This window comes from Plasmodium sp. gorilla clade G2 (assembly GCF_900097015.1).
Source record: "Plasmodium sp. gorilla clade G2 genome assembly, chromosome: 4".
Classification (NCBI taxonomy): Eukaryota; Apicomplexa; class Aconoidasida; order Haemosporida; family Plasmodiidae; genus Plasmodium; species Plasmodium adleri (nom. inval.).
The window spans coordinates 919,920-947,500 of NC_041696.1; the positions used below are offsets into that span (position 1 = coordinate 919,920).

Consider the following 27,581-nt stretch of genomic DNA (forward strand, 5'->3'; position numbering starts at 1 on the left):
TTTAGAAAATCTATTAATAAAAAATTAAAGAAGAAACACATTCCCATATGTAATATATAACAAATATATATATATATATATAATATATAACGATTTTTTTTTGTTTTTTATAATTTACAAAAAAAACAAAAATAAAATAAATTAAGTATATATTTTTTATTTTTACATTAAAAAATATTTTCATGTTATACATACAATGTTTAATTGATATTAAATATATATAAATAATTATTATTAAAATATAAAAATTGAAAGAATATTTTAAAATAACAAAGATGAAATATTTTATGTTTTTATTCATAATATTTCCTGTTTATTTTTTTATCGTTTGAAATAATTTTTATGATTTCTTTTTTTTTTTCATCCACAATATTTGTTATATGTGTGTAAAACTTTGCCATAAATTTCTCAATTTTTCTAAAAAAATTAAAATAAAAAATTATATATATATATATATATATATATATATATATATATATTTCCTTTTTATATATAGTTGATTCCTTTTATTTTATTTTTTATTTTTTTTCTAACTTTTCTAATTTTTTAACAATATATGAATTATTATAATGAAAGTTCATATATAATATATCATTATTTATATTCATATACATTTTATAATTAGTGATATAATTTTCATTAAATTTTGCTTTTTCTTTTGTTTGTTCTACATTAAGATTGTTATATACGTTGTTAATTTTTTTCATTATATCATTTAAATCATCTAAAAAAATTCAATAATATAAATAAATAAATATATATGCATAGATTTATATTTTTAATCTTCATCTTTCTTACAATTTATGGAATTGTCTATATATTCAATTTTTATTAAATTTGTCGCTTCTTTGTTTTTATCTTTGATGTTATGTTCATTATGTCTATAATATATATATATATATATATATATATTGTGTCATTTAAAAAATATAAAATGAATACCCTACATATATAATTATACCATTTAATTTTCATAATATTACTAAGAACGTATGATAACACTATAATATATATATATATATATATATATATTATACATGGGCATAAATAAATTCACATGTAGTTAAATATTTATAATAAATATATATGATTGCCTACTATCATTTCATATCATTAATAATGTTACTTATTAGAGAGTAAAGAAAAATTACAAGGCAATAAATTTAAAAGATGTATGAAAAAAATAAAATTGTTATATAAATTTTCATAAAATGAATATAAAAGATTTGCTAATAAAATTCTTATGTTCAAAACATATTGTTCAAATAATTTTTTTAATTCCTTTTTTCTTCTTATAATACTATTAGGATTATCATCGCTAATTTTTATTTCTTCACTTAATTGATCAAATGTTTTTATAAAATTTATATTCAGATAATTTATTCTATCTCTAAAATATAAATAAATATATATATATATATGTATTATATTAATGTGTTACAATATTTTAATACACATAATATTTTTTTTTATACTTGCTTAATTTCTCATGATGCTCATAAATATGAAAAAAAACAAAATAGCTAATTTTCTTCGATAAAACTTTTAAATAAATAGCTAGCTGAAAAATGTCATTAATATACTAAAAAGTGGGAAAAAAAAAAAAAAAAAAAGAAGAAATAGGTATCAAATGAACGCTATTTATAAGTCCCAACTACTAATAAACAAAAGCACACACACATAAATATACATATATATATATATATATATACATATTATTATATACTCTTCCTTTTTAATTATTCACTATATTATACTACCAAACTTACTTCATTTTGAACCTTTTGAAAATTCTTATTTTTCTCGTCAAAAGTCTGTAAACTTATAATTTGAGAAAAAAACTTTTCAAATAAATCAAAGATAATTTTTTTTTCAAAGTGAAATAAATTAGTTAATTCTATTTTATAATATAAATGATTTGGTAAATATATAAATGAAGACATTGACTTTTTATTTATCTTTATATTTTGAATTTGTATTATATTATTTTTCGGACTCTTTTCATTTAATATATGATTTTTATATATCATATAAGACATATCATATGATATGTATAATAAATGTTGAGATTTTTCTTTCTTTTCCTTCATAATATTATTACAATCATCAATTTGAATAACCTTACAAATATAGTAAATGATATATGAACAGATATATAAAAAAAATTTAATATCACAATATTTTTTATTGATAATATTACTTATTATGTAAGTTTGAATGTCTTCTTTGCAATCAAAGATTTTTTGTGTACATTTATTTTTCTGTTCATTATGTTCTTTTAAATTTTTAACATTCAAAAAAATATTTTCTTCATTTTTATTAATATCAAACATGTTATTTAAATGATTGAATTTTTTGTTTTTATTTTTTTTTATATTTTCCTCATTATGTTTCTCAATTTCAATGACATTTTTTTCCTTTTTAAATATACCCTCATCTTTTTGTTCATATTTTAATTGATTTATAAACATTTCGAAGGTGATCAATTTGTCATTATATTCTTCAATATTATTATTTTCAGAGAAAAGTAAATCATTAATATTTTGAAATATTTTGAAAAAAAAAAAAAAATTATTTACAATAGAATTATTAGATTTGATATCTAATTCGTAAATGTTTTTTATTTTCTGGAATATATTTATTTTATAAATATAATTCTGTATATCTTTAAATTTGTTTTCAATATTTATGTTGTCAATATTAGAATTCATATTTTTATCTTTTAAAATATTATTATTATTATTATTATTATTATTATAAGACGTATTCTTGTTCTTCTTATATATTCCTTTTTTCACATTTTTATTTTCCATAGTATATAATATATTCATTTTGTTATTTTTTAATACATTTATATTACCATTAATATTATTATTATGATCATTTTTTATTTTATTTTTATTTCCATATTTTTGTTTTTTTTCATTAATATCTACCTCTTGTTCTTGTACCACATTTTGATAATTCCTTTTTATGTTCTTATAAGAAATAATATCCTTTTTTATATGATAAATTAAAACATAAAATATTAAAATATTATTTTTTATTTCTTCTTTTATAGATAAATAATTTATCATTTCATTATTTGTAGACACTTTTTTATTTCCTTCATCATTTATTATATTAATTTTATTATTGATACATTTTGATTTTATAATTTTGATTTTATTATTAAATATATAAAGATTTGCATTGTATAAATTATCTATGTCTTGTTTTTTTTTTATAACAGATTGTGCAAATTCGTTAGAACATTTTATTCTTTTTACAATTTCTTCTTTATCAAAATTTTTGCCATCAATATTTACGATCATTTCATAATACTTTTCTAATTTTTTTATTTCTTTATTTAATTTATTTATCATATTTTCTAATTCTTTCATAAAATTATTATAAGTCTCTTTAAATTTTTCAAACAATGTTACATATGTTCTATAAAAATTATCAAAATTTTCTATTTTTTCTGATAATATTTTTTCTATATTTTTGATACAAGTTTGCATGTTTTTTTCTTCTACTGAATCATTTATAATATTTGTATACATATGTATTAACTCATTTAATTTGTTTGTAGAAATTATATATATTTCTTTATTTTTTAAGAATTTCTCATTCAATTGATTATAAACTTGATTTATGCTTATCTCATTTTTATTAAATATTTCGTTTAGATGTGTTTCATCTATATGTTCAAAATAATTACTATATTTTATCTTTTCTGTAGTTGTTTTTATTTTTAATAAATATTCAAAAAAAATGTTTTTGAAATATTCGTAATAATTTGCTACAAAAGGTTGAAAACTTTCTTTCAGATTATTAACATTGAATAAAATGTTAACATAATTTATAGATGTATCAAAAAATATTTGGGGCAACGAAAAAGAAACATTCCAATCTCTGTCAGTTATAATATTTTCTTCTTTTTGTTCTGATATGTTTTCTTTTTTCTTTTTAATATTTCTTGAAATTATTTTTCTTTTAATATAACTAATATTATTTTGTATCAAACTTTTGTGATATATACAAAAAGGTTTTATATTAACATTTGTATTATTTTGTTCTACCTTTGATTTGTTTTTATTTTTTGAAGTCCTATTACTCTTACAATTCTTTAATAACAGTTTTATATTATATTCATAATTTGTATACACATATTGAATAATATTTGATATATCATAAATATATACATATTCTCCATTTATAAATTGATTTATTAATTTTATTTCATCCTCCTTATTTTTATTATTATCCTCTTTTAAAATAAAATTTTTTGTCTCAATATGTATATCATTCGAATTTTTTACATTCTCAATATCATAATTTTTATTTTGGCTAGCTATTTTGTTATTATCATCATTATGATTATTTTCTTTTTCTTTTTCTTTTTTTTTTTTTTTTTTGGATTTTTTTTTTCCTGATCATTTTGATTTTCTTTTTGGCTAGCTACTATTTTGGTTTCTTTTAATAGAGAAAAAAAAAATTTGGAAGAATATTCCTTTAAATCGGTATCGATAAAATCACATAAATATTGTACTTTTTCATTTATATTTTTAATTATTTGTTTTAATTTGTCTACTAAGATATTATTCATATTTATTAAATTGTTTAATTCAATATAATCTTTACATTTTAAACAATTTTTTACATTTTCATTGTATTGTTTAAAATGTAGATAATATTTTATTTTTAATTCTTCATTTTCCTTTTTGCACTTGAAAATATTTTCGCACATTTTATTTTCAATATTTATATTGGATAAGTGTAGATGAGTTCTTAACATTTCAATAAATTGAAAAAAGGATAATAAAAAATAATCATCTCTTAAATTTATAATATTATAATAATTTAATATATTTTCAATATATTTTTCAAAAATCATTTTATTTTTATTAATGAGTGCAAGGCTTTCTTCTTTGCTATAAATACTTTTATTATCTTCTTTACATTTTAATGTTTCATTGTTTATATTATTTATTATAATAGAATCGCTTGTGTTGTTATCATGATTAAATTGGTAATTAACCTGAGAGATATTATTATTATTATTATTATTATTATTATTATTATTAGCATCCATTATAGTTGTTTTATAAAATGGTTTTTCAATATGAATGAAATGGTTTTTATCTGCAATATGTACATTCTGATTTATTTTAATTTCTTTTTTTTTATAATTCGCACCTTTTTTCACACCTCTTTTTCTTTCTTTTTGCACCATTTTGTTCTGCTCCTCATCTTTAATAAGTAATAAAAATTGATCACAATTGAAGAGAACAAAAAAGATTACATCTCTATAACATATCAACTGTTTATAAATTTCATCATACATTTTAATATATTCTTCATAATAAGTATTTAAATATATATAAAAATCTTCATAAGTTTTAAAAAAAAAAAAAAAATTGGAAAAATAATCTTCCTTATGTAATTCGACTCTTTTTTTATATATTGATTGATAATTATCTTGTAACCTTTTTAAAAAATAATTTAAAACTTTATCATTAGATAAATTGTTTATAAAATTTTCAGAAATTATTGAGAAAACATAACACGATTCTTCTTGATTTAATTGATTTAATATATGAAAGAAAAAAAGACATTCACATTTAGAATATTTTGTATATATAGAATTATATAAATTCATTATATAATCATTGAATGAATTTAATAGTTGTGAAAAGAATAATTTATTATTTTCATTTTCTTTATGAATTAAATTATTTATTTCGATTTGATTAAAATAAATATTTTGTGTTAATTTTTTTTCTAACTCTTCTGTTTCTATATTTATCATATTTATAGATTCATTATATTTCTTTTCAAATTTAGATATGAATAATTTCATTTCTTCATTTATTTGTGTAAAGGTATTTTTAATATTGGTCCATTTTTCTTTAATTACATTTTTTTTTTCTCGAATTTTTTTTTTCATTTGGTTAGTTAAATCACTTTTTAAATTTTCAACAACAGTGTAAAAATTGTTGTCTTGGAAATTATTAGTTAATATCATTTTTTCATATATATTTGATAAAATTAAATCTTCATAATATGAAATTATAAATTTATAGTTATATCCATAATTAGGATTAGATTCTTTCTGATTGAAAATATTTTTAAGGTTAATAACTTCGTGGATATAATTATCTATCATATGAAACAAATTTTCTACATTTTCTTTTAATCTATTTATATTTAATAAGGTTTCTCTTTTTATATCATCAATATAATTATTTATAATATTATGATATTCCTTTATGACATGGTTAGAAATATTTTCACATTTATCTAAATATCTATTATTAATTTTTAGTTTCAACTCTTGCATCCTTTTAAATGGTTCATTATTTATAATATTATTTAATTTTAATATATCATATATATCATCATCAGTATTTATTAAAATAGTTTTATTTTTTATAATATTATCCTTTACTTCATCTTGTAAATTCTCCTTTTTATTATTATTTTCAAATACATTTTTAGAACATTCATTTGGTATATTATTACTAGCATTGTTACCATTTGAAATTATAACATTTCTTTTATCTTTTTTTCTATTTATATTTATACCTTTAAATATGTCTTCTTCATTATTTTTCATATTTATATTTTTGATATCCTTTTCTGATATAATTATATTTATATTTTTTTCCATAAATTCATTGTCTCTATGAACTTTGAAATTTTTTATATCGTAAAATTGTTCTTTTGCTTTTTTTTCTTTAGTTAAATTATCTTCTCTTTTTTTTTTTTCTAAAAAGAAGGTGTTAAAATTTTTGCTGAAAGTTGAAGAGTCCTTCATATTTTGCAAAGGAAAGCATGTAGAACTTAAACAAAAAAAAAAAAAAATAAAATAAATAAATAAATTTATTTTATAATAAATATTGCCATTTTTTTTATATAAAGGCTTCTTTGAGAAAATATTTATGATTATCCTTTGTCATGTTAGATATACATAATAACACAAATATATATATATATATATATATATATATGTTACATAACATATAATATATATATTTATTTATATTTATATTAAATATAAATGAAGCAACGTTGAAATATTTATAAATGAGCTTATAAAAAAAGGAGTGTATATAAAAAGAATAAACTCATAAATATAAAGATTAAGAAGGATTTCAAAATTTTTGAAAACTAATGAGCGCGATTTATTTTTTTGTCTTTTTCTATGCTCAAAGGTTGGAGGGTGGGAAAAAAAAAAAAATGAAAATAATAAATATAGGATGCTCTTATTTTTTTTAATTATGATATTTTATAAATTTAAAAAACATATAACATAATTTGAACAATAAGTTTTTTTAATTTTTTAAAATGTTTTTTTTTTTTTTTTTCAAAAATATATTATTTTTATAGATACACATAAGATAAAAAAAAAAAAAAATAAAACATACATATATAATATATATATTTTTTTTTTCCCCTTTAGCATATTAATATAATAAAAAGAGTATTTTTACAGATAACCGTCCCATAAATATATACATATATTTTTAATTAGTTCATATTTTCTTATATTAAATGAAAAATATTTTTTGCATATATAATATCCATGATATAAATTTTTTTTTTTTTTTTTATATAATTTATGTATATATATTTCTCTTTTAAAAACAAAAAAAAAGGTGTAATTTTTTTTATTTTTTTCATATAAAAATATATTAATAACCCTTTTTGTATAATTAATTTATATTTTCTCATTAATTTGTTTTTTTTTTTAAATATACACGTTAATTTTGTTTAAAAACGTCTTTTCATAAGTGTCTACAATGTAATTTTTTTTTTTATATATAATTTTAAGAGCTATACATGCACATAATAAAAATTGTTATGTTTCATAACATATATTTAATTATATATATATTTATGTTTTTACTTTTCTCATTTTAAAATCCTCAAAAAAAATCATGACAAAGTTGTAAGTAAATAAATATATATATATGTGCGTATATGTTTTATTCCTTAAAATTTTAATTATTTTATACAACACTTTTAATATTACTTTAAAAAATAAAAAAAAAAAAAAACTATGTTTTACATTTTATTTTATTTTTTTAATAAATAAATCAATTTTCATTCTTGATACATATATGTCTTCTATATTTTATGTTTTAATTTTTTAAGAAATTGATGTCATAATAATTGAGTTTGCATTATAAATATATATTTATTTATTATATAATTAATATAGGCTTTGTAGGGGAAAAAAAAAAAAAAAAAAATTTTATACACATATAAATTTTATATTATTATATTGCCTATATGATCACCTTAAAACTATAATAATTTTTAAAATAAATAAATAATAATAAAAAAAATATATTATATTATACCAATGAGTTGTAGTGATTATAGTAATAATTCCGATACAACCACAAGTGGTGATACAACTGCAGATGAAGAAGAATATGCAAAAGAAATCCAAACAAAAATTAAGAGAGCTATTGAAAATATTATTTTGAATGAATGGGAAAAAAAAAAAAGAACTAGACTATTTACTTTTGAAGACAGAACTAAAAAAAGAAGAAAAAACTTAAAGATGAACAAATATGGATACAAAATAAAAGAAAAAAAACTGAAAATTTTTTAAATTGAAAAAAAAAATATATATATATATTTAACCTATAACGCTAAGAAAAAAAACTATTAGATCGTTTATTATATATATATAATGGCTAGTTTAGTATTTAATGGATAACCAATATTTTTTTTTTTTTTTTTTTTTTGGCTAGATATAAAATATTATGAACAAATTCATAATATGGTTATGGTATATGTAGGTAAAAATGAGTGTGATAAATCAATAGAAGATATAAAATATATATAATAAACATAAAGAGATGAAATAAATGTATTATATATATATATATATATATATATATATATATATATATATATATATTTAATTTTACAAAATAACAAATATTTATCAAATTTTTAAAACTTGTAAGAAGGACACATGTTAATAATTAGTAGATTTATAAATACATATTTATTTTTATGTTAGTGACAATATTTAGTACATTAATTTTTTTATTTTTTTCTCATTTATTTAAAATGTAAGGTGTATTATATATTGTAGACATTTTTGTGTATATATATATATATATATAAGAATATTCATTTGTTAGTGTACATACATATATATAATTTAATAATAATTTCTACATTAATATTATGATCTATTAATAATTCATTTATTTTCATTTTTATAATACTTTGTAATATTTTTATTAATTTTAACTTTTGCATATCATTTTATATCAATTAGACTTATTATGTGTATTCCTTATTTTTTATTTTTATTTTTTTATTTTAAGTTTGAAAATTAATAAATCCTTATTTATCAATTATAACCAATAAAAAAAAAAAAAAAAAAAAAAAAAGCAAAATAATAAGATTTTATAAATATATACTTGATAATTTTAAAATTAAAAAATGAAGAGTGTTTATTTTATTCTCTTTTTTCATATCTTATTGATGTACTGTTATTTTTGTGACAATATGAATGAGAAGAAAGAAGAAAAGACTAATATGAGGAATAACAGTTTAAGCAGAGTAACTATAGAAATACTTCCTTCTGATGAAGATAATGATGTTTATGATATAAATGATTCATTATTAGATGAACTTATAGGTATAAATAATATATAACTTCTAATATATAACCTAGTGTGGAGAAAAAAAAAAAAAGTTTATATATATTGAAAATAATATATTGTACACTTATTCATTTTAATAATATTATTATTTTTTAAATGATATATTTCTCATTACATATATGAATTAAATATTTATTATTTTAATTTTTTTTTTTTTTGTGTGTTATTGTTTTAAATTGTTTCATGTAAATATATGAAACGTGAATAAACTTTATTAAAAAATTATCACTTTTTTTTTTTTTTTTTTTTAAATATACATAAATATATATATATATATATATTATGAAGTGGAAAAACTTAAATAATGAAGATATATATAAAAAAAAATTAAAAATTATTATATATATATATTATATATATGTGTAAATATTATAATTTTAGTTACCTTTGACAAATATGTATATATATTTTAAAAATATGCGCACATATAAATAAATATATGTTTGATTAAAAGGTTATGTACAATATGTGTATCAATATATATGTACATAAAATGGGAATACATTTATACAATTTTGATGGACAAAAAAATAAAATAATCTATCAATAATTATAAAAATTTATTTATTTATAAGTATTACATTATAACGATTTAATATATAATATATTATTATCATTTTATTTTATTTTTTTGGCGTTATTTCAATATGTAGATTATGCTATTTATTTGAGGAAACGTGGTGTACTTTTTTTTATGAAACAAAAAAAAAAAAATATAAATAATAAAATATAATATAAAATAATATAAAATAATATGATTTTTTATAAATCTCTACAAATTAAAATTTTATTATAAAAAATAAAAATATATATATGTATAATATTTTTAATTTTTAATTGAAATAAAAATTTAAAAAAAAAATGACAATGTTATTTCGTTGAAATTTTTTATTTTAAAGTGAGAATATTAAAAAAAAATTAAATAAGAAAAAAATATAATAAAACAAATTAAAAATAAAATATATATATATATATATATTTATATATATATATATTATTATTTTACAAAATTGATATAAAGATACATATTATTGTTGAATTTTTAAAAAATTAAAAAGGTAGAAGAAAATAATATTTCAGAAAAATGATAATATCATTAAATAGTTTTTCTTCAGGTTTGACGAGACCTATTTTTCTTGTTGGTTTATTTGTATTTTTAAAGAATATTTTGTATTTCTTTTTTTGGCTATTTAATTATGTAAGAATAAACTTTTTTATTAAAAAAAAAAAAAAAAAAAAAAAAAAAAAATGTATAAATGTTTGTGAAATATTGTGTAAAATATATTGTATCATATTTATTTATATGTATATTTAACATTTGGTATATTAACATATTATAATATAATTGATAATTTTTTATTATTATTTATTTTTTTTTTTTTTTTGTAGGTAAAATGCAAAATCGCTTTGAAGAATTTGAAAAGTTATGGAGATACAGTTATTATAACTGGTTGTACAGATGGGATAGGAAAAAGTTTAACATATTCTCTAATAAAACAAAATGTAAATTTATTATTGATTAGTAGGAACGAAACAGAATTGATGAATATGAAGAGAGATTTATTAGAGAAAAATAAAAATTATAAAGGAACTATTGAATATATTACTTTTGATTATAATGCTAATGATTTTACTAAGTACAAAATTATAGACGACAAAATAAGGTCTATGGACATAGGAATATTGATTAATAATGTGGGCGTATCTTATCCTCACCCACTGGTATAAAATTAAAAAAAAAAAAAAATATATATATATATAAAGATATTTATATAAAGATATTTATATAAAGATATTTATATATATATATATATATTTCCTTTTTTTAGTATTTTCATGAAATGGAGCCTGAATTAATAGAACAGTTAGTCAATGTCAACTTGCTTTCTTCGTATTATATGACTAAACTGGTTTTACCAAGTAAAGAAATATAAAAGAAAATATTACAAATATGTGATTTGGTGCCTTATATAAATTATACTTATGGTATACACATTATATATATATATATATATATATATATATATATATATATATTTATTTATTTATTATTATAGATATGATAAAAAAGAAGAAGGGTTTAGTTTTATATACATCTAGTGGAATAACCGCCTTGAAGTCGTGTCCCCTATATACAATTTATGGATCAGTTAAAGATGCCATTTGTTCTTTTGCCAATTCTTTAAGTGTAATCATATATATATATATATATATATATATAATTTATATAAAATATTTTTCTTATTTTATCATATAATTTCATTTTTAACTTATCCAGGTTGAGCTAAAAGAATATAATATTCAAGTACAATGTCATGTTCCTCTCTTTATTGTTACAAAGTTGTCGAAGATAAAAAACCCAGGATTATTTGTTCCAACATCTGATATCTATGCTAAAAGCGCTATTCAAAAAATGAGAGAAGGAAATGTATTGTCCTACAAAGTTATTTGTTCACCTTATTTATTTCACAAGTTACAAATTTTTATTTATAATTGCTTTCCAAAAATAATCTTTGATAGTATTACTTTGGCACTTCTCAAAATTTTAAGATTAAAGGCATTAAAAAAATTGAAGAAAAGGGAATAAAAAAGATATAATAATTAATATATATATGTATGTATATATATATATAATTTATTATAAATTTGAAAAGCCCTTTTGCCCATTTAATTAACACACAAATGTTTATATTCTATATATATATATATATATTTATCCATACATATAATACTATTATTTAATCATACGTTTTTATATTTTGAATGTATATGAAATGAGAAAAAATACTTATTTTTTGTTACATTTAAAAATGTGAAAAAAAAAAGAAAAAAAAAAGAAAAAAAAAAAGAAACATGTGTTAATTTATTCACATATCTATATATTAACCTTTAAAGTTAATGTAAAAAATAATTAAAATGAAAAATCCATAATAAATAATATAATAATATTTACTTATATATATGGATAATATTACATAAGTTTATTATCACATACATTATAAGTCTTATTATTATCCCTTTAAATATATTTTGCTTTTGTTTAAAGTTAATTTATATATATATTATATGCATATAAACTTTTATAAAAATTAAAATGCGTGGAATAGTTTTATTAATATATTATTTATTTATTTTTTTATTTATTTTTTTCATTATTTTGATATATTATTAACCGTTGTTATGGAATTATGAGCGTATAAACAATTTTAGTTCCTTAGAAGTTCTATCATTTTTTTAATGTAAAAATTAACATTAAAAAGAAATGATATATCCTTGAAAATTCGAGATCATATTATACATATATATATATATATATATATAATATTTCTTTTATTTATATAAATTTAATAATATATAAAATTGTAATAAATTAAAAATTGTTCTTGTTCTAAGTAAATGTTTCTCATAAAAAATGTATTATATATTTAAACGTTTCCCTCTTCAGTATATTATAAAACATCACATATATATATATTATATATATGTATAATATGTATAATATGTAAATATATAATAATATCTTAAGTATTTTTTATATTATTCTTATTTTTAAAATATTAACAATTGCTTTTGATTACACTTTTGAGAGTTTATATATTATTTATGCTTATTTTTAAATATGTATAATATATTTTTTCAGAATTATAAAATTTCCACATTTTAATAAATTTAATAAAATTATACTATTCTTTTATATATGTTCAAGTTCAATTTAAAATATAAAAATAAAAAATAAACATTTACATATATATATATATAATACATATATGTAAATATTTATTTTTTATTTCTTTCCTTTCATTTAATCTGAATCTATTAAAAATGATAAGTTTTAAAAAAATATGAAGAGAAAGGGAAATAATTATTGAAAGTTAAAAAAAAAAAAAAAAAAAAAAAAAAAGGGAAATCCTTTATCATTTTTTGTTTTTCATTTTATTTTAATTCTTATATATTTTTTAAAATGTATCATGTTACTCGTTCATTTGTGTTATTTTTAATCCTGTTCATTTTTTTGCACGTATCAGGAAATTTTGTTTTGTCAAATGCTAACACTAATAATGCAAACAAAAATGGATCTCAAAAAAAGAATAACGCAAATAATAATAATGTGAACAAGTCAGGTGAAAAGAAAAAAACAACTAAAGGAAAGAAAGGAAATGCAAATGATAATGTGAATGAATTTAATTTTAATTTTAATGATCTTTTAAATGAAATAAATAATACTACAACTAAAGATAATAATAATAATAATAACAATAATAATGATAATAATAATAATAATGATAATAATAATAATAGTAAGAATGAAATAAAGGAAAATAATTTTAATGAGGAATTATATAATAAATTAGAAAAGAATTTTCAACTGAATACTGAAGATGATGAAAATAATAAAGGAGATATAAATATGAATCAATATGATGAAAAGAAATATAATTTAAATGATGATAATAATAAAATGAAACCTAATGCAAACGATTATCAATATAATGAAAATGATGCTGATACAGATAATGAAGAAGATTTGACAAATATATGGAATAAAAATATGCAGAATTTTGAACCATCAACTTTATTAACATTTGAAATTCCTTCCAATTCTGAAGAATATTTATTTGAAGAAGTACCAGAGGTTAATACATATTTTAGAGGTGTATTTTATTCAAATAATGAAACAGATGATAACATAATTGAATTTTTAATTTCTGATCCAGATGGGCAAGTTATTTATAAAAAAGAAGCTAGTGAAGGTATCTTTTATTTTTATACAAAAAAAGTTGGTATTTATACCTTGACATTAAAAAATAGTAAATGGATGGGTAAAAAATTAACTACTGTTGCTTTAGGGTTAGGAGAAAATCCTTCATTGAGATCTGATCATGTTAAAGATTTTACAAATTATATACAACGAATTGTTGCTGAAACAAAGAAATTAAAAAATGAAATTAAATATTTATCATCAAAACATATGAGACATATTGAAAAAATGAAAAAAATTACCAACAAAGCATTTCTATATTGTTTTATTAAATTATTCGTATTAATATTTTTGTCATTATTTACTATATATTACATTAAAAGATTAGTCTCAAATAAAAGGGTACTATAAAAAGAGAAAACATATATATATACATACATATATATATATATATATATATATATATATATATATATATATATATATGTTAATATTGTCCTATGTATATGTCTTATTATGATGTTCACTTTGATTTAAACCCTTCTTTCATGAGATTTATTCTTTAATTTTTTATATATTTTGTAAATTAAAAGAATAAATTAACAAATATATATATATATATATGTTACATTTTATTTATGTTTTTTTTTATTTTATTTTTTTTTATTTTATTTCTTTTTGTTTTTTTTTAATTTATACCCTAATAAAAAAAACCATATATTCGAATATTTAGGCTTCCTCATACCGTAATATTCTTACAAAAAAAAATAAACCAAACCTTTATGTATTTTATTATATTTATATATTAATCATTTATTATTTTTTTTTTAAAAACTTAAAGTTGACTCTTTTTTTCTTTTTTTTTTAAATTATTTTTATAATATTCAAATGGAATTATTTATAATACTATATATGTAGTACATTTTATATTTCGAAAACGTAGAAATAAGGGAAAAAAGGAAAATAAAAAAAAGAGAAAGAAAAGTGATTTTTATAAAATCGTACATGCTGAATTTTATAGAAATTCTCAATAATTTTCTATAATTCATATTAATAGGAATAAAAAATTAGACAATAAGGAAATAAAAAAAATATTACAGTTATATAATATAATATAAATTAAAAATTTTTAGAACAAACTCTTTAAAGAAAGACTGTTGTAAAATAAAAAAAGAAAAAAAAAAAAACATAAATAAAATGTAACATATATATATATATATATATATATTTGTTAATTTATTCAAATTTCACTTATACAACAATATTATAAAAATAATAATAAAAGAGACAAAAAATATAAACAATAAGACAAAAAAAAAAAAAAAATAAATAAATAATAAAACAATACATATATTTAGTTACACATAAAATAGTTACACTTTTTTTTTTTTTTTTTTTTTTTTTTTGGCTAGTTAGAAATAAAAAAGCTATCAAATCAAACACATTGAAAAAAAAAAAAAAAAAGATTACAAATTAAAAATTAAAAATTTTTTTTTTAAAACGGCTATATAGATATATATATATATATATATATATATATATATAGTTATATTTTATTTTTTTTTTTTATTATTTATTTTTAATTTATTTACATATAAATTAAAACACAATAATGGCTAGTCGTTTTATTTTATTTTATTCTATTATTTTTGGAAAAGCATACATAAATATATCCATAATTTACAACATATTTATATTACTATATATATATATATATAATAAATTAATAAACTTATACAAAAAAAAAAAAAAAAAAAAACATGAATACTAGAAAAAATATATTTCTCTATTTATTTATTTATTTATTTATTTATCTTTGTCTTATTTTTACCTTCTTTTTTTTTTTATAATTCTTTCTGGATATTGAACAATTGTTATAATTCATCGAATTTGTTAAAATGTCATTTATACTTAAAAGTTAAAATATTCCACTTATAATTCATTTGATGTCTTTATTTATATATACATATTATAAACATATTAAAGGTATATTCATTTATTTGTCTTTACATTTGAGATAATATAAGGGGAAAGAAAAAAAGAAAAAAAAAAGTGCTATAATATTTTACATTTCTCTCTCTCTCACTCATATATATATATATATATGTTTTTTTTTTTTTTTTATTGTCTTATGTGTTCATTTTTTACTTTCTAGAACTTATTAAATTTATAAAAACATGATATACTATTAGTATTATTTTCTTCCATTTCTACTGAACTTTTTTTTTTAACACTTACATTATTTAAATTATTATTGTGTACACCTGTTACAATTTTTGTTGCTATATTTTCCGTTGTTGTATTTAAATGATTTTTTTTTAAAAGTAGAAAATTGGTTTGTGGTCTTTGTCCAACTAAACAATTAATTGTATTATTAATTCTGATAATTTTTTTATTATGAGGTATAAAATGATTATTTTTTTTTTTAATTTCATCTTTATATAATTTGGATATTTTATCAATAGATTTTTGTCTTTTTTTTATTTTATAATATTCTGACAAAATATTATTTTTTATCACTTTGTTATGATTTATAATTTGTTTTTCCTTAATAGGAAATGTATTTTTATTATTTATACTTTCCTTGTTCATCTCATTTTGATGTAATAATTCATTTTTTATATTATTTTCAATCAATTTATTGTTCTCATAATGATTATCTACTTGTATGTCTTTATAATTATATTGATTATTATATGTTGTATGTTCTATCTCTTCAACAACATTATATATATCATGATCATGCATATCCTGTCGATTATTTTTTAATTCTGATAATATTTTTTCATTATGCTCACTATTATGTATATTATCCAATGAACAGTTTTTATAATTATTTGATAATTTTTTCCCCTCATCATTCGTATCACTAAAACATTTATGTTGGTTATCACTTGATGTTACTTTTGTATGATTAAATATATTGTTGTGAGATTTTTTTGATAATTCTTTATTTTTTTTTTTTTTGTTAATACGTTTGAATTTGCTTGAATGGTTACATATAATATGATCTTCAACATTATTACTATTATGAATATTTTCCGTTTGATATTTATAAAATATATGATATATAAAAGTATAAAATTCCTTTTTTACATGTTCTTGTAGTGATGACATTTTATAATGTTTGGTTTTGATATTACAAGACATTCCTTTTATACCACAGAAATTACATAAATTTACTGGTTGTTGTAATGGTGTATTAAAATTATTTAAAATATTTTTTGCATTTTTATAATAATATGGACATTTTTTCATAATTTTTATTAATTCTTTATATCTCATTATTTCATTTCTATTAATAATTCTTAAGCAGTATATTTCTTCATCACTTATATCTTTTTGATTTGATAAAAACTTATTCATTTTTTCATCATCTTTAAATTCTTTTTTTATATCTATTTTTTGTAATAATGTTTTTTTTTTTAAATCATCATGAATATGTTTTCCTGATAAATAAATAGTTTTAATATTAATCCTTGTTACAAAGTTACAAGGATTTATTGAAAAAATATTTTCGTCATTATATTTATTTTTTTCTATATCAAGTTTAGAATTATTTATGAAGATATTCTCTTGCCTCGAATTTTGTTCCATGAGAATTCCTATATAATTATTTTTATTATTATAGATAAAATTATTGGATTGATCATTTTCTTTTTTACATTTCCATAAATTAATTATATCGTCATGTACATGATTATCATTTTTTTTGTTTGTGTTAATACACATAATAATATCTTCTTCAAAATTATTTTGTTTTTTTAGTAAGTTGGTATTTATTATATCATATGTTTGTTGATGTATTACATTTGAATCGTTCAATATATTATTTTTTTGTTCACAAGATGTGATATCATCTGATAAAATATTATCATCTATGTTAGATGTATTACTTGATGAGAATTCTTGTGAAGATTTATTATTTGTAAAATAATTTTGTTCTAAATCCAAATTGATATCTTTATTATAAATGTTTTCATTTATTGTGTTGTGTATATGGTTATCTTTTTCGTTATTTGTTTTATTGTTTTTTATTTTTTTTATTTTTTTAATTTTTTTTATATTTTTTTTCATTTTATTTTTCGAGATAAAAAGCACATCTAAAGCCTTTACATGTATTACCGTTCTTATATCCCTTCTACATAAAAAATTTTCATCCCAGAATCTTTCTTTATCAATACAAATATATAAAAACTTGACAAAAATTAATTTCCCTTCTATTAAGATTAACCCATAACTGTTTGTCATGGTATCTTTATTTATATTATTTCGTTTACAATTTTGTTCATATAAAAATGATTCAATATTATTTAATTGGGAGGAGATATTTGTCCTAGTATTAAAAGAACTACTACTACTACTACAAGTACTATTACTATTATTATTATTATTATTATTATTATTTTTTATTTTTTCTTTATTTTTTTTATATGGTAAGCTATAAATATCTCCTTTCGTTTTTTCAAATAATGCATCTATACAGTATTTTAAATTTTGAACCGTACATTTTATTATTTCATTCATGTCTCTCTTGAATATATCATAATGAGATTCATTATCATTTTTATAATTTTCTTGATCGATTATATTTATTTCCTTGCACTGTTTAATTATATGATCATTATTATTCTGTAAATTTTGAGCTATGATATCATTTAATTGTTTTGAAATACAAGATGTGTCTACATTCATTTGTGGCTTTTTCATATTTATAATATCCAAATATTTTTCCTTTTTCTTTTGTGTGTCATGATTTCTCTTGATTATGATCCATTTATTATTTTGAAATAGTTTGTAATTTTTTTCATAGTTTATAAAATAATTTTTAAAATAAATAAATAAATAAAGATGATAAAAATAGTAATTAATAAAAAAGCTAGCTCTCTTTAATTCATATAAATAAATTAACCATGTTGCACTACTAACTTTACTAGCCAAATTTATATTATGTTCATATTTTTTTTCTACATTGTTTATATTTTTAATATGATTTCTGTTATTACTTGGATTATTATAATATTTATATATTAAATCTTCTGAATCAAATTTAGAATAATCACAATAATAATAATTATTATTCACCCTAACATTATTATTGCTATTAATATTGCTATTATTATTGCTATTATTATTGCTATTAATATTGCTATTATTATTGCTATTATTATTGCTATTAATATTGCTATTAATATTGCTATTATTATTGCTATTAATATTACTGTTAATATGTGATTGTTGTTTATCGGAGGAAAAAGAATTACACATATTTTGATTTATTTGATTTATTTGATTTATTTGATTTATTTGATTTATTTGATTTATTTGATTCATTTTATTTAACTTATTATTATATGTCTGTCTTCCTTCATAAACACTATGATGATGACTACTCAAATTACTACCATTTTTCATGTTATGATTATTTTCACATGAAATGGAATTATTGTCATAAATCTTTTGGTGGATTCCATAACTGTCATTATAATTGTAATTATTATGAATATTATCTTTTGTGTTTATATAATAATTATTAATGCTATGATCATTATTCATATTCGTTTTATTTTTATTACATTGTGATGACGAAGAATTTGTATATGTCGTTATATCTGTTGTGGTCTTATTATTTGTAAAGGAACCACTTTTGTTTTTTTTTTTTATATATATATCATCATTTGTATAATTATCAGTTTTTAAATTTTTTAATAAAGATGATTTATCATTATAATTAGAATACTCATTTTTAAAATGTATCATGTCTTCTTTTAATATATCATATTTATAATTTATATTTGAAGACATACTCACATTGTTTCTACTCCTATTATTTTCATTGTTCAAGTTTATATTTCCATTGTTCATATTATTAGATTTATAATTGTTAATAAAACTATTACTCTTCTTTTTATTTATACAATGAAATACATCATCATTATTATATAACGAATTGCTATTGTTGTGCTCTGAATATTTATCATCATTCTTTTGAGACACACTAGGAAAATTATTATATTTTTTATTAAGTTGATACATATTTTTTTTTTTTAAAATAGAACAAGCAGAAAAGTTTTTTTCAGACAATGTATTATTTTCATTTATATAATTATAGTTATTCTTATCTTGATTAGCTTCCCCCTTATTATTTAATAAAAGATTTTTATTACGACATATTGTATCTATATTATTATTTATATGTTCATTTTTTTTATGGTAACAGGAAGTGTTCCCCTGAAGATTGTTTTGAAAAGAATTGGTATGATATAAATGAGCATTACATGAATTATTAAAATCATCTACATCATCAACATTATCAATATCATTCAAATCATTGTGTATATTATTATTTTCATCATTATTATAATTAAAATAACTTCCTGCTGTAATTCTGTCACTATAAGTATTCCTAGTTGTGGCATCTCCAAATTTTTTACTCATATCATTCCTCTCTATATTATTATAATTAGTTATACTATTATTTGTTGTTGTGTTATTTCCTTTAGATTGCATCTCCTGAACATTTTTATTTATTTCTATACCTTTCATATAAATTTTATTATAATCATTTTTTTTTCTATTAATAAAAGATTCATAATTAGAACTATATATAGGATCATACAAAGTTAGTAATTCATCCCACACACCTCCATGACAAATACTTGATAAAATTTTCTTATTTATTTCGTTTTCATCTTTATCATAACACTTATCTTCATCTATAATATTTATGATTTTCATTAGTTTCTTTCGAGAATTTAACTGATTAAAAAAAATCATAAATGAATAAAACAATGGAGATATATTCATCAAATAATTCGTATTAATATTAAAATTGTTATCATTACTATTATTATTACTACTACTATTATTATTAATACTGTCATATTTATTTTTCTCATTTGAAATAACCTTATATACATTATCTTTAATATCTTTCTTGGTGTCATTTTCTATTTTTTCTTCTTTTCCTATTAAATTATGATCCCCTTTATTTTTCTTATTAATCAGACTCATGTATTTGGATATTATTTCACTATTTTTATGTATAACTTTTAAAATATTTTTTTTTTTTACATATCGTTTATCTACATTTTCTTGGTTAATAAAAGAATAGGTTGAGCATGTAGAAAAATAAATAGATGGGTTGCTTATAAGGTTGCTATCATAACTTGTAGGACTATTAATATCACTATGGTGATCATGATTAATGTTGTTAGGGTCATAGTCCGATTTATTTTTTTTTAAATTATGAAATTTATTATGATCATCAAAATGGTTATTAAATAGAGCAGCATTATTTTCGCAGGGACTACAATTACTCATATCACTCATTTCATTATTTTCGCTTTTTAAAAAGGATGAGTTCAAAAAATGATGAGACGGTTTAAAAGAAAAATCTTTACAGTTTGTATTATTAGTATAATTATCTTTCTTCATTTTTTTTTTTTTTTTTTCATTCAAAAAGGTATCGCTGTCAGAATTATTAGTATTATGTGAGTGTTTAAGGTCATATTTTTTTTCCTTTCTAGAATAAAAGGAACCGAAATTTTGTGATAAATTCGATACATGTGATATATGTGATATATGCGATATATGAGATTCATGTGATATATGCGATACATGCGATACATGTGACACATTTGACACACTCATGGATGACTTATCGTCACAATGATAGTTATACTTATCCAAATTATTAGAATCATGTATATATTTATCATCAAAAGGAATGTTATTAGATATATGATTAATTTTTAAATGCTTATCCTTATCATCATCTTTATTAAAATTATTATTTATTTTGTTATTTTCTATATTTGTTTGTTTAATATATAACTTATCCCTTTGAATATTTTTTTGAATATCACAATTATTTAATCTAGAATAAAAATTTTTTCTTAATTCCTGTGTAATTTCTGTGTTATCATTTGTATTCCTAGTTCTCTTTAAATTACACTTATCATTCCTTTTACTTTTTAAAGTATCCTTTTTTAATATAAGAAGTTCATCTTTGTCATTTATATTTGGAAGATTCTCATATGGTGGTGATAAATCCTTATTTATCACTTGATTTATAGAAGAATTTTCTTTTATTATTTCATTTGTTTCAGAATTTTCTCTAATTATTTCATTTGTTTCAAAATTTTCTCTAATAATTTCATTTTTGTCAGAATTTTCTCTTATTATTTCATTTTTGTCAGGATTTTCTCTTATTATTTCATTTTTTTCATAATTTCCTCTCGATATCCTACAATATTTCACACATAACATCATCCAAAAAATTGTAGGCAACCCTCCTTGTTTCATAGATGGTAGTGTTCTGACTTTTAAAAAAAATTTCAAGACTCGCATTACATTTTTTAAATTTGGAAAACGAGTTAAAATATTTAAAAAGAATTCTGTATGCTTCAATGAATTATTTGTATTGACAGAGACATCACAAACAATTTTATTTTTTTTTAATGTTAAAATAGGAACTCTAGCAGAATCTACTAGTTGTAAATCTACATTATGAAAAAAAGAAAAATCATTTTCGTCATTATGATTAATATTTTTTATGAATCCATCTTTTAAATTATTTGTTTTATTATTATTTTCTTTAATTTTATTAATATAATTATATATATTGTGTAAAATATATTTAGGGTTATATAAATTAGTTTGTATAACAATATCCAAATCGCTAGTTTTAGAATCCACACCATATGCAGTAGAACCCACAGTAAATATATTTATTTCAGAATTTAATATATGTTTGATTAACTTGGATAATAAACAAAAGATATTTTGTTTTATCAATTTAATATCTTTAGTAGGTTTAACATTTTTTAATAAATCGATAAGTTTTTTCTCTGTCTTATAAAATAAAAGAAAAAGATCTTTCTTGTTATAATTTTTATTTAGTTGATCATATTTATTATTATGTTGTGAAAAGAAATAAATATTAGACATATCAGAATTATTATCCTCATCATTATTATTATTATTATTATTATTATTTGAGCATATTTTTTTATCAATATCATTAGATGATAGGTTGAATATATTAGGTCTATTGGGAACATTTAAAGATATACACCTTCTATTTCTTTTTTTATCACATAATATATCATTGAAATTATCATTATAATTTAAATTATTCAACAACTTTTTAGAACATTTTATATCAACACTTTGATTTCTCTTTATTTTTTCTATATTAAAAAGGTTCTTTTTGTTCTTTTGTTTTATATTTTTATTATCATAAATAATATTGTTATAATTTAAATCTTCTTTATCATATATGCAGTTGTTTGTATCCTTAGAGTTATCTTCATTTGAAGTTAATAATGTTTGGTTTTTCTCACCACATTTATTTATTTTAACATTATTATAAATAATGTAATTATTATTATTATTATTATTATTATTATTATTGTTTTTGTTTTTGTTTTTGTTTTTATTACTATCCTTTTTTAATGATTCATTAAAATTTATTTTATTAAGAGATGATGAAGATGTAACAACTTCAGCAATACATTGTTCATATTCATCAACAGCATCTTTTTGTTTTTTTTCTTGACTATCCAATTTATTATTTTTTATATTATCATCATTATTATCATTACTTAGGTTATTTCTCAACATGTTTCTTTGATCTGTCCTATTGATCATATTATATAAAATATTTTTATTTTTTTCATTATTATGAACACATGTATGTTGATTCTTTTCAATAGTATAATTATTAAATTTTTTTTTTTTTTTTTTATTATTTTTAATTTTTTTATATTCTAAATATGAATTATTATTATTATTATTATAAGAACATTTAAGATTATCTCTTTCATTAAGATGAATATTAAAATGTTTGTTATGAATACTATTGGTTGCATATTCTTTATTAAATGGATATATATAATTTGAATCTTGAAGGTATTGTTGAGATAATAAAAATGGATAAGGGTATATCATATTATTATTTGTGTAGTTATTATATAATGAGATTTTATAAATATTATCGTAATAAATATTATTGTTATAATAATGATAAGGATTATTATAAAAATAATAATGATAATCATTATTATTATGATCATAGTGATAACTATTATTTTTTGCTTTATCTGAATTGTTTATTCCATATGAGGAATAATCTAAATGAATATCATTGTAATATTTAAAGGTATTTTCAAAATAATTTTTATTTCTTTTTCTCTTATCTGATATTTCTGAAGATTTCTCATAATTCTCATGAGGTATATTCATTTTATTATCTACATGTGTATCTTTATAAAGAAAATATCTACTATCACAACGACTATAATTATTCAAATTATTCATATTATTCATATTATTGATATTATTCATATTGTTTATATTATATGGATGCACATATTTAACCACATTCTTATCATTTTTATCAGCCATATTTTTAATAACCATACTATCATTATTCTTAATATGTTCGTAATAATCATTGTTATATAAAAAAAAAAAATTATTAGCATAATAATTATTCATCATGCAATTATAAGAATAATTCACATTATTAATATTATTATTGTTATTGTTATTATTGTTGTTGTTATATATTGATGTGTCATCTTTGATTTTATTATTTTTTTTTATATAACTAGAATAATATCTATACTTATCTACATATAATGACGATTTTGTGTTATTATATAAATCTTGCATGTTATTTAAAATAAAGTTCATATTTTTTTTATTATAAGGTTTTATATCTTTATTTGTAGTAAAAATATGTTGATTATGTGTATTATATATGTCTTTATATTTTTTTTTTTTCTTAATATTAAAACTAGAATATGTAAAGTTATTAAAACAATTAGAATGATTATTACCATAAAAATTTTCTAAATGATTTATATTATTAATACTATCCATATTATTTGTATTATGTATCATATGATCATAATTTTTATTGTTAACTACATTTTCATTACTATTAATACTTTTATTAGTGTCTACATATTTCATATAATCTATTCTGTTGTTTGAAGAAAATGGGTTCACACAGGTATGATTGTCATATGGAAAATAAGAATCTACTGACCCTGAACACATACCACTCTTAATATTATAATAATTATTACTATTATTATAATAATTACTATTATTATTATGATTATTAGAATAATATAATGTATTATTATAATTAAAAGAAAACATTTTTTTTTTTTTCCGTTCATCATAATTATTAGATGAATCATTTATAGCATATGTATTGTTATTATATATATCAACATGATTACTTATATCATTATTATAATTATTATAATTATTTATATTTAAATATTTATGTTTCTTTCTGTTTATATTATAAAAAGGTAATTTGTTCTTATACATTTCATATTTTGCATGATAATTATAAAGAAAATTATTATTATTATTATTATTATTATATGTTTGATTATTGTTATTTATATATATTTCTTTATTATCATTTATTATATCCATTTCATCCTCTCTTTTATGATGTTTCTTTTTTATTATATAATTTCTATCTTCATCAATAGATTTATTATGCTCATAAAAATGATAGTTATTTCTTCGTATTGTATTATCATCATTATGTGTGGATCTATTTATTTTATGTTCTTCTATATTATTAGATACATTATAATCATTTAAAAAATTATTCGATTTATAATCATCAAAATAAGGAGTACCCTTACTTTCATTTTTGTTATTATAATAATTATATATATTCTCCTTATTATTATTATGTTTTATTTTTTCTACGTTTTGATAAGAAAAGTTTTTTTTTTTTTTTTCCATCTTATAATTTTCTTCACTTAAAGACTCATATTTTTTAATGGCATATCCGTCAGTTGTATTATTACACATGGATATATTTTTTTTTTTTTTTATTTCATAAGAATTTATATCACTATTTATATAATCTGTATTAAGACAATAAAAAGAATTATTTATAGAAAGTTTATTTTTAAATATATTATTCAACATATTAAATTGGAAATAATTTTGTTTCTTTCTTTCTTCCTTATTTTGTGTAACCCCAATAAAGGAATTATCCTCATTAGTATTATTATTATGATTTTTATTTTTTATGTCCTCTTTTGAAACATATTTATGATCACTTATATTCTCTTCTTCAATATTTGTTGAATCATTATTTCCATTTCCCTCATGATTTATATTTATATTATCTTTCAATGTGTCTTGTTTTATTTCCTTTTTTTTTTTTTTTTTTTTTTTATTTTTCTTTTTTTTTTTTATATTTTTTTCATATATATTATTTGTGTGTGTTATAGTATTAGACAAGGAACTGCTTAATGCATCATTATTTTCAACATTTTTATAAATACTATCCTTATTTATTATATTATTTGTTTGACTCTCCTTTTGTTCTTTAATATTATTATTCTCAATGTTAGATACATATAAAATACTATTATTATTATTATGTAAAATACTTTTTTTATTAGTTGTCTCAATTTTTAAAGATTTATAATTCTTATCATTAATCGAATCAATACTTTTAGATCTTACTACAATGCTATTATCTTTTTGATGAGTTGCTCTCTTACTCTTCTGCTTGTTATCAGATAAAATAATATTATTCATATTTCGCATATTGATTATATTATTTTTATCTAATATATTATCATTTGAATAATAACACAAATTATTCATGTCCATATATTCATCAGATGATATATTTACACTTTCATCTTTTATATCTTTCAATAATGTATCCATATTATCACTATATATATTTATATGATCACATTGATCATTTAATAAATTATTACGTTCCTCTGAATTTTTTGTATCTATAATAATGTTATCATTCTTTATATTACTGTCAATAATATATTCATCCATTTTTTTTTTTTTCTTATTTATATCATTCTCATCATAATAATAATTATTATTATTATTAAAAATATTGTCTTTATGATTATTTGTACTTTTCTTAATATATGATATATTATTACATAATAAAAGATGTTTCAAATGGCTCGTCATTTTTTTCCCTTTAATTCGATGAAAAGATTTATTCTGTTTATTAATTTGATCATGAGATGAAAGGTCATGGTGATTATTATTTATATTATATTCATCGTTTATACAACTTTCTTGTATATTATTATCACCTACATATATATCATTATTCATATTATTATTGATGTTATTATTGATGTTATTATTCATATTATTATTCATATTAT

General features: G+C 17.7%; 6 protein-coding genes across 6 annotated transcripts in view; 4 read left to right on the forward strand and 2 right to left on the reverse strand.

Moving 5' to 3' along the window:
* Positions 1 to 293: 293 nt before the first annotated feature.
* PADL01_0420400 (conserved Plasmodium protein, unknown function) lies at positions 294 to 6,802 on the reverse strand (the record flags this gene model as incomplete). Its single annotated transcript, XM_028685324.1, is given in 7 exon segments — positions 294 to 417; positions 535 to 724; positions 799 to 881; positions 1,127 to 1,390; positions 1,476 to 1,582; positions 1,770 to 4,328; positions 4,346 to 6,802. The coding sequence occupies 7 exon segments, from the start codon at positions 6,800 to 6,802 to the stop codon at positions 294 to 296; spliced, it is 5,784 nt and encodes a 1,927-aa protein (XP_028536834.1).
* A 1,551-nt stretch (positions 6,803 to 8,353) lies between these two features.
* PADL01_0420500 (conserved Plasmodium protein, unknown function) lies at positions 8,354 to 8,608 on the forward strand (the record flags this gene model as incomplete). The annotated part of the gene is made up of 1 exon (XM_028685326.1): positions 8,354 to 8,608. One exon carries the CDS (start codon positions 8,354 to 8,356, stop codon positions 8,606 to 8,608), a length of 255 nt encoding a protein of 84 aa, XP_028536835.1.
* An 848-nt stretch (positions 8,609 to 9,456) lies between these two features.
* On the forward strand, positions 9,457 to 9,672 carry PADL01_0420600 (conserved Plasmodium protein, unknown function; the record flags this gene model as incomplete). The annotated part of the gene is made up of 1 exon (XM_028685327.1): positions 9,457 to 9,672. The coding sequence occupies one exon, from the start codon at positions 9,457 to 9,459 to the stop codon at positions 9,670 to 9,672; it is 216 nt and encodes a 71-aa protein (XP_028536836.1).
* Positions 9,673 to 10,764: 1,092 nt separating this feature from the next.
* PADL01_0420700 (steroid dehydrogenase, putative) lies at positions 10,765 to 12,267 on the forward strand (the record flags this gene model as incomplete). Its single annotated transcript, XM_028685328.1, has 5 exons — positions 10,765 to 10,878; positions 11,070 to 11,402; positions 11,510 to 11,600; positions 11,738 to 11,868; positions 11,959 to 12,267. The coding sequence occupies 5 exons, from the start codon at positions 10,765 to 10,767 to the stop codon at positions 12,265 to 12,267; spliced, it is 978 nt and encodes a 325-aa protein (XP_028536837.1).
* A 1,374-nt stretch (positions 12,268 to 13,641) lies between these two features.
* PADL01_0420800 (transmembrane emp24 domain-containing protein, putative) lies at positions 13,642 to 14,790 on the forward strand (the record flags this gene model as incomplete). The annotated part of the gene is made up of 1 exon (XM_028685329.1): positions 13,642 to 14,790. One exon carries the CDS (start codon positions 13,642 to 13,644, stop codon positions 14,788 to 14,790), a length of 1,149 nt encoding a protein of 382 aa, XP_028536838.1.
* Positions 14,791 to 16,530: 1,740 nt separating this feature from the next.
* The window catches only part of PADL01_0420900 (erythrocyte membrane-associated antigen), a gene marked incomplete at both ends in the record, with an annotated part of 12,282 nt that continues 1,231 nt past the window's right edge, over positions 16,531 to 27,581 (reverse strand). The window contains one exon of the mRNA XM_028685330.1: positions 16,531 to 27,581. This exon is cut by the window's right edge and continues 1,231 nt beyond it. Coding sequence (XP_028536839.1) covers positions 16,531 to 27,581 — 11,051 coding nt within the window.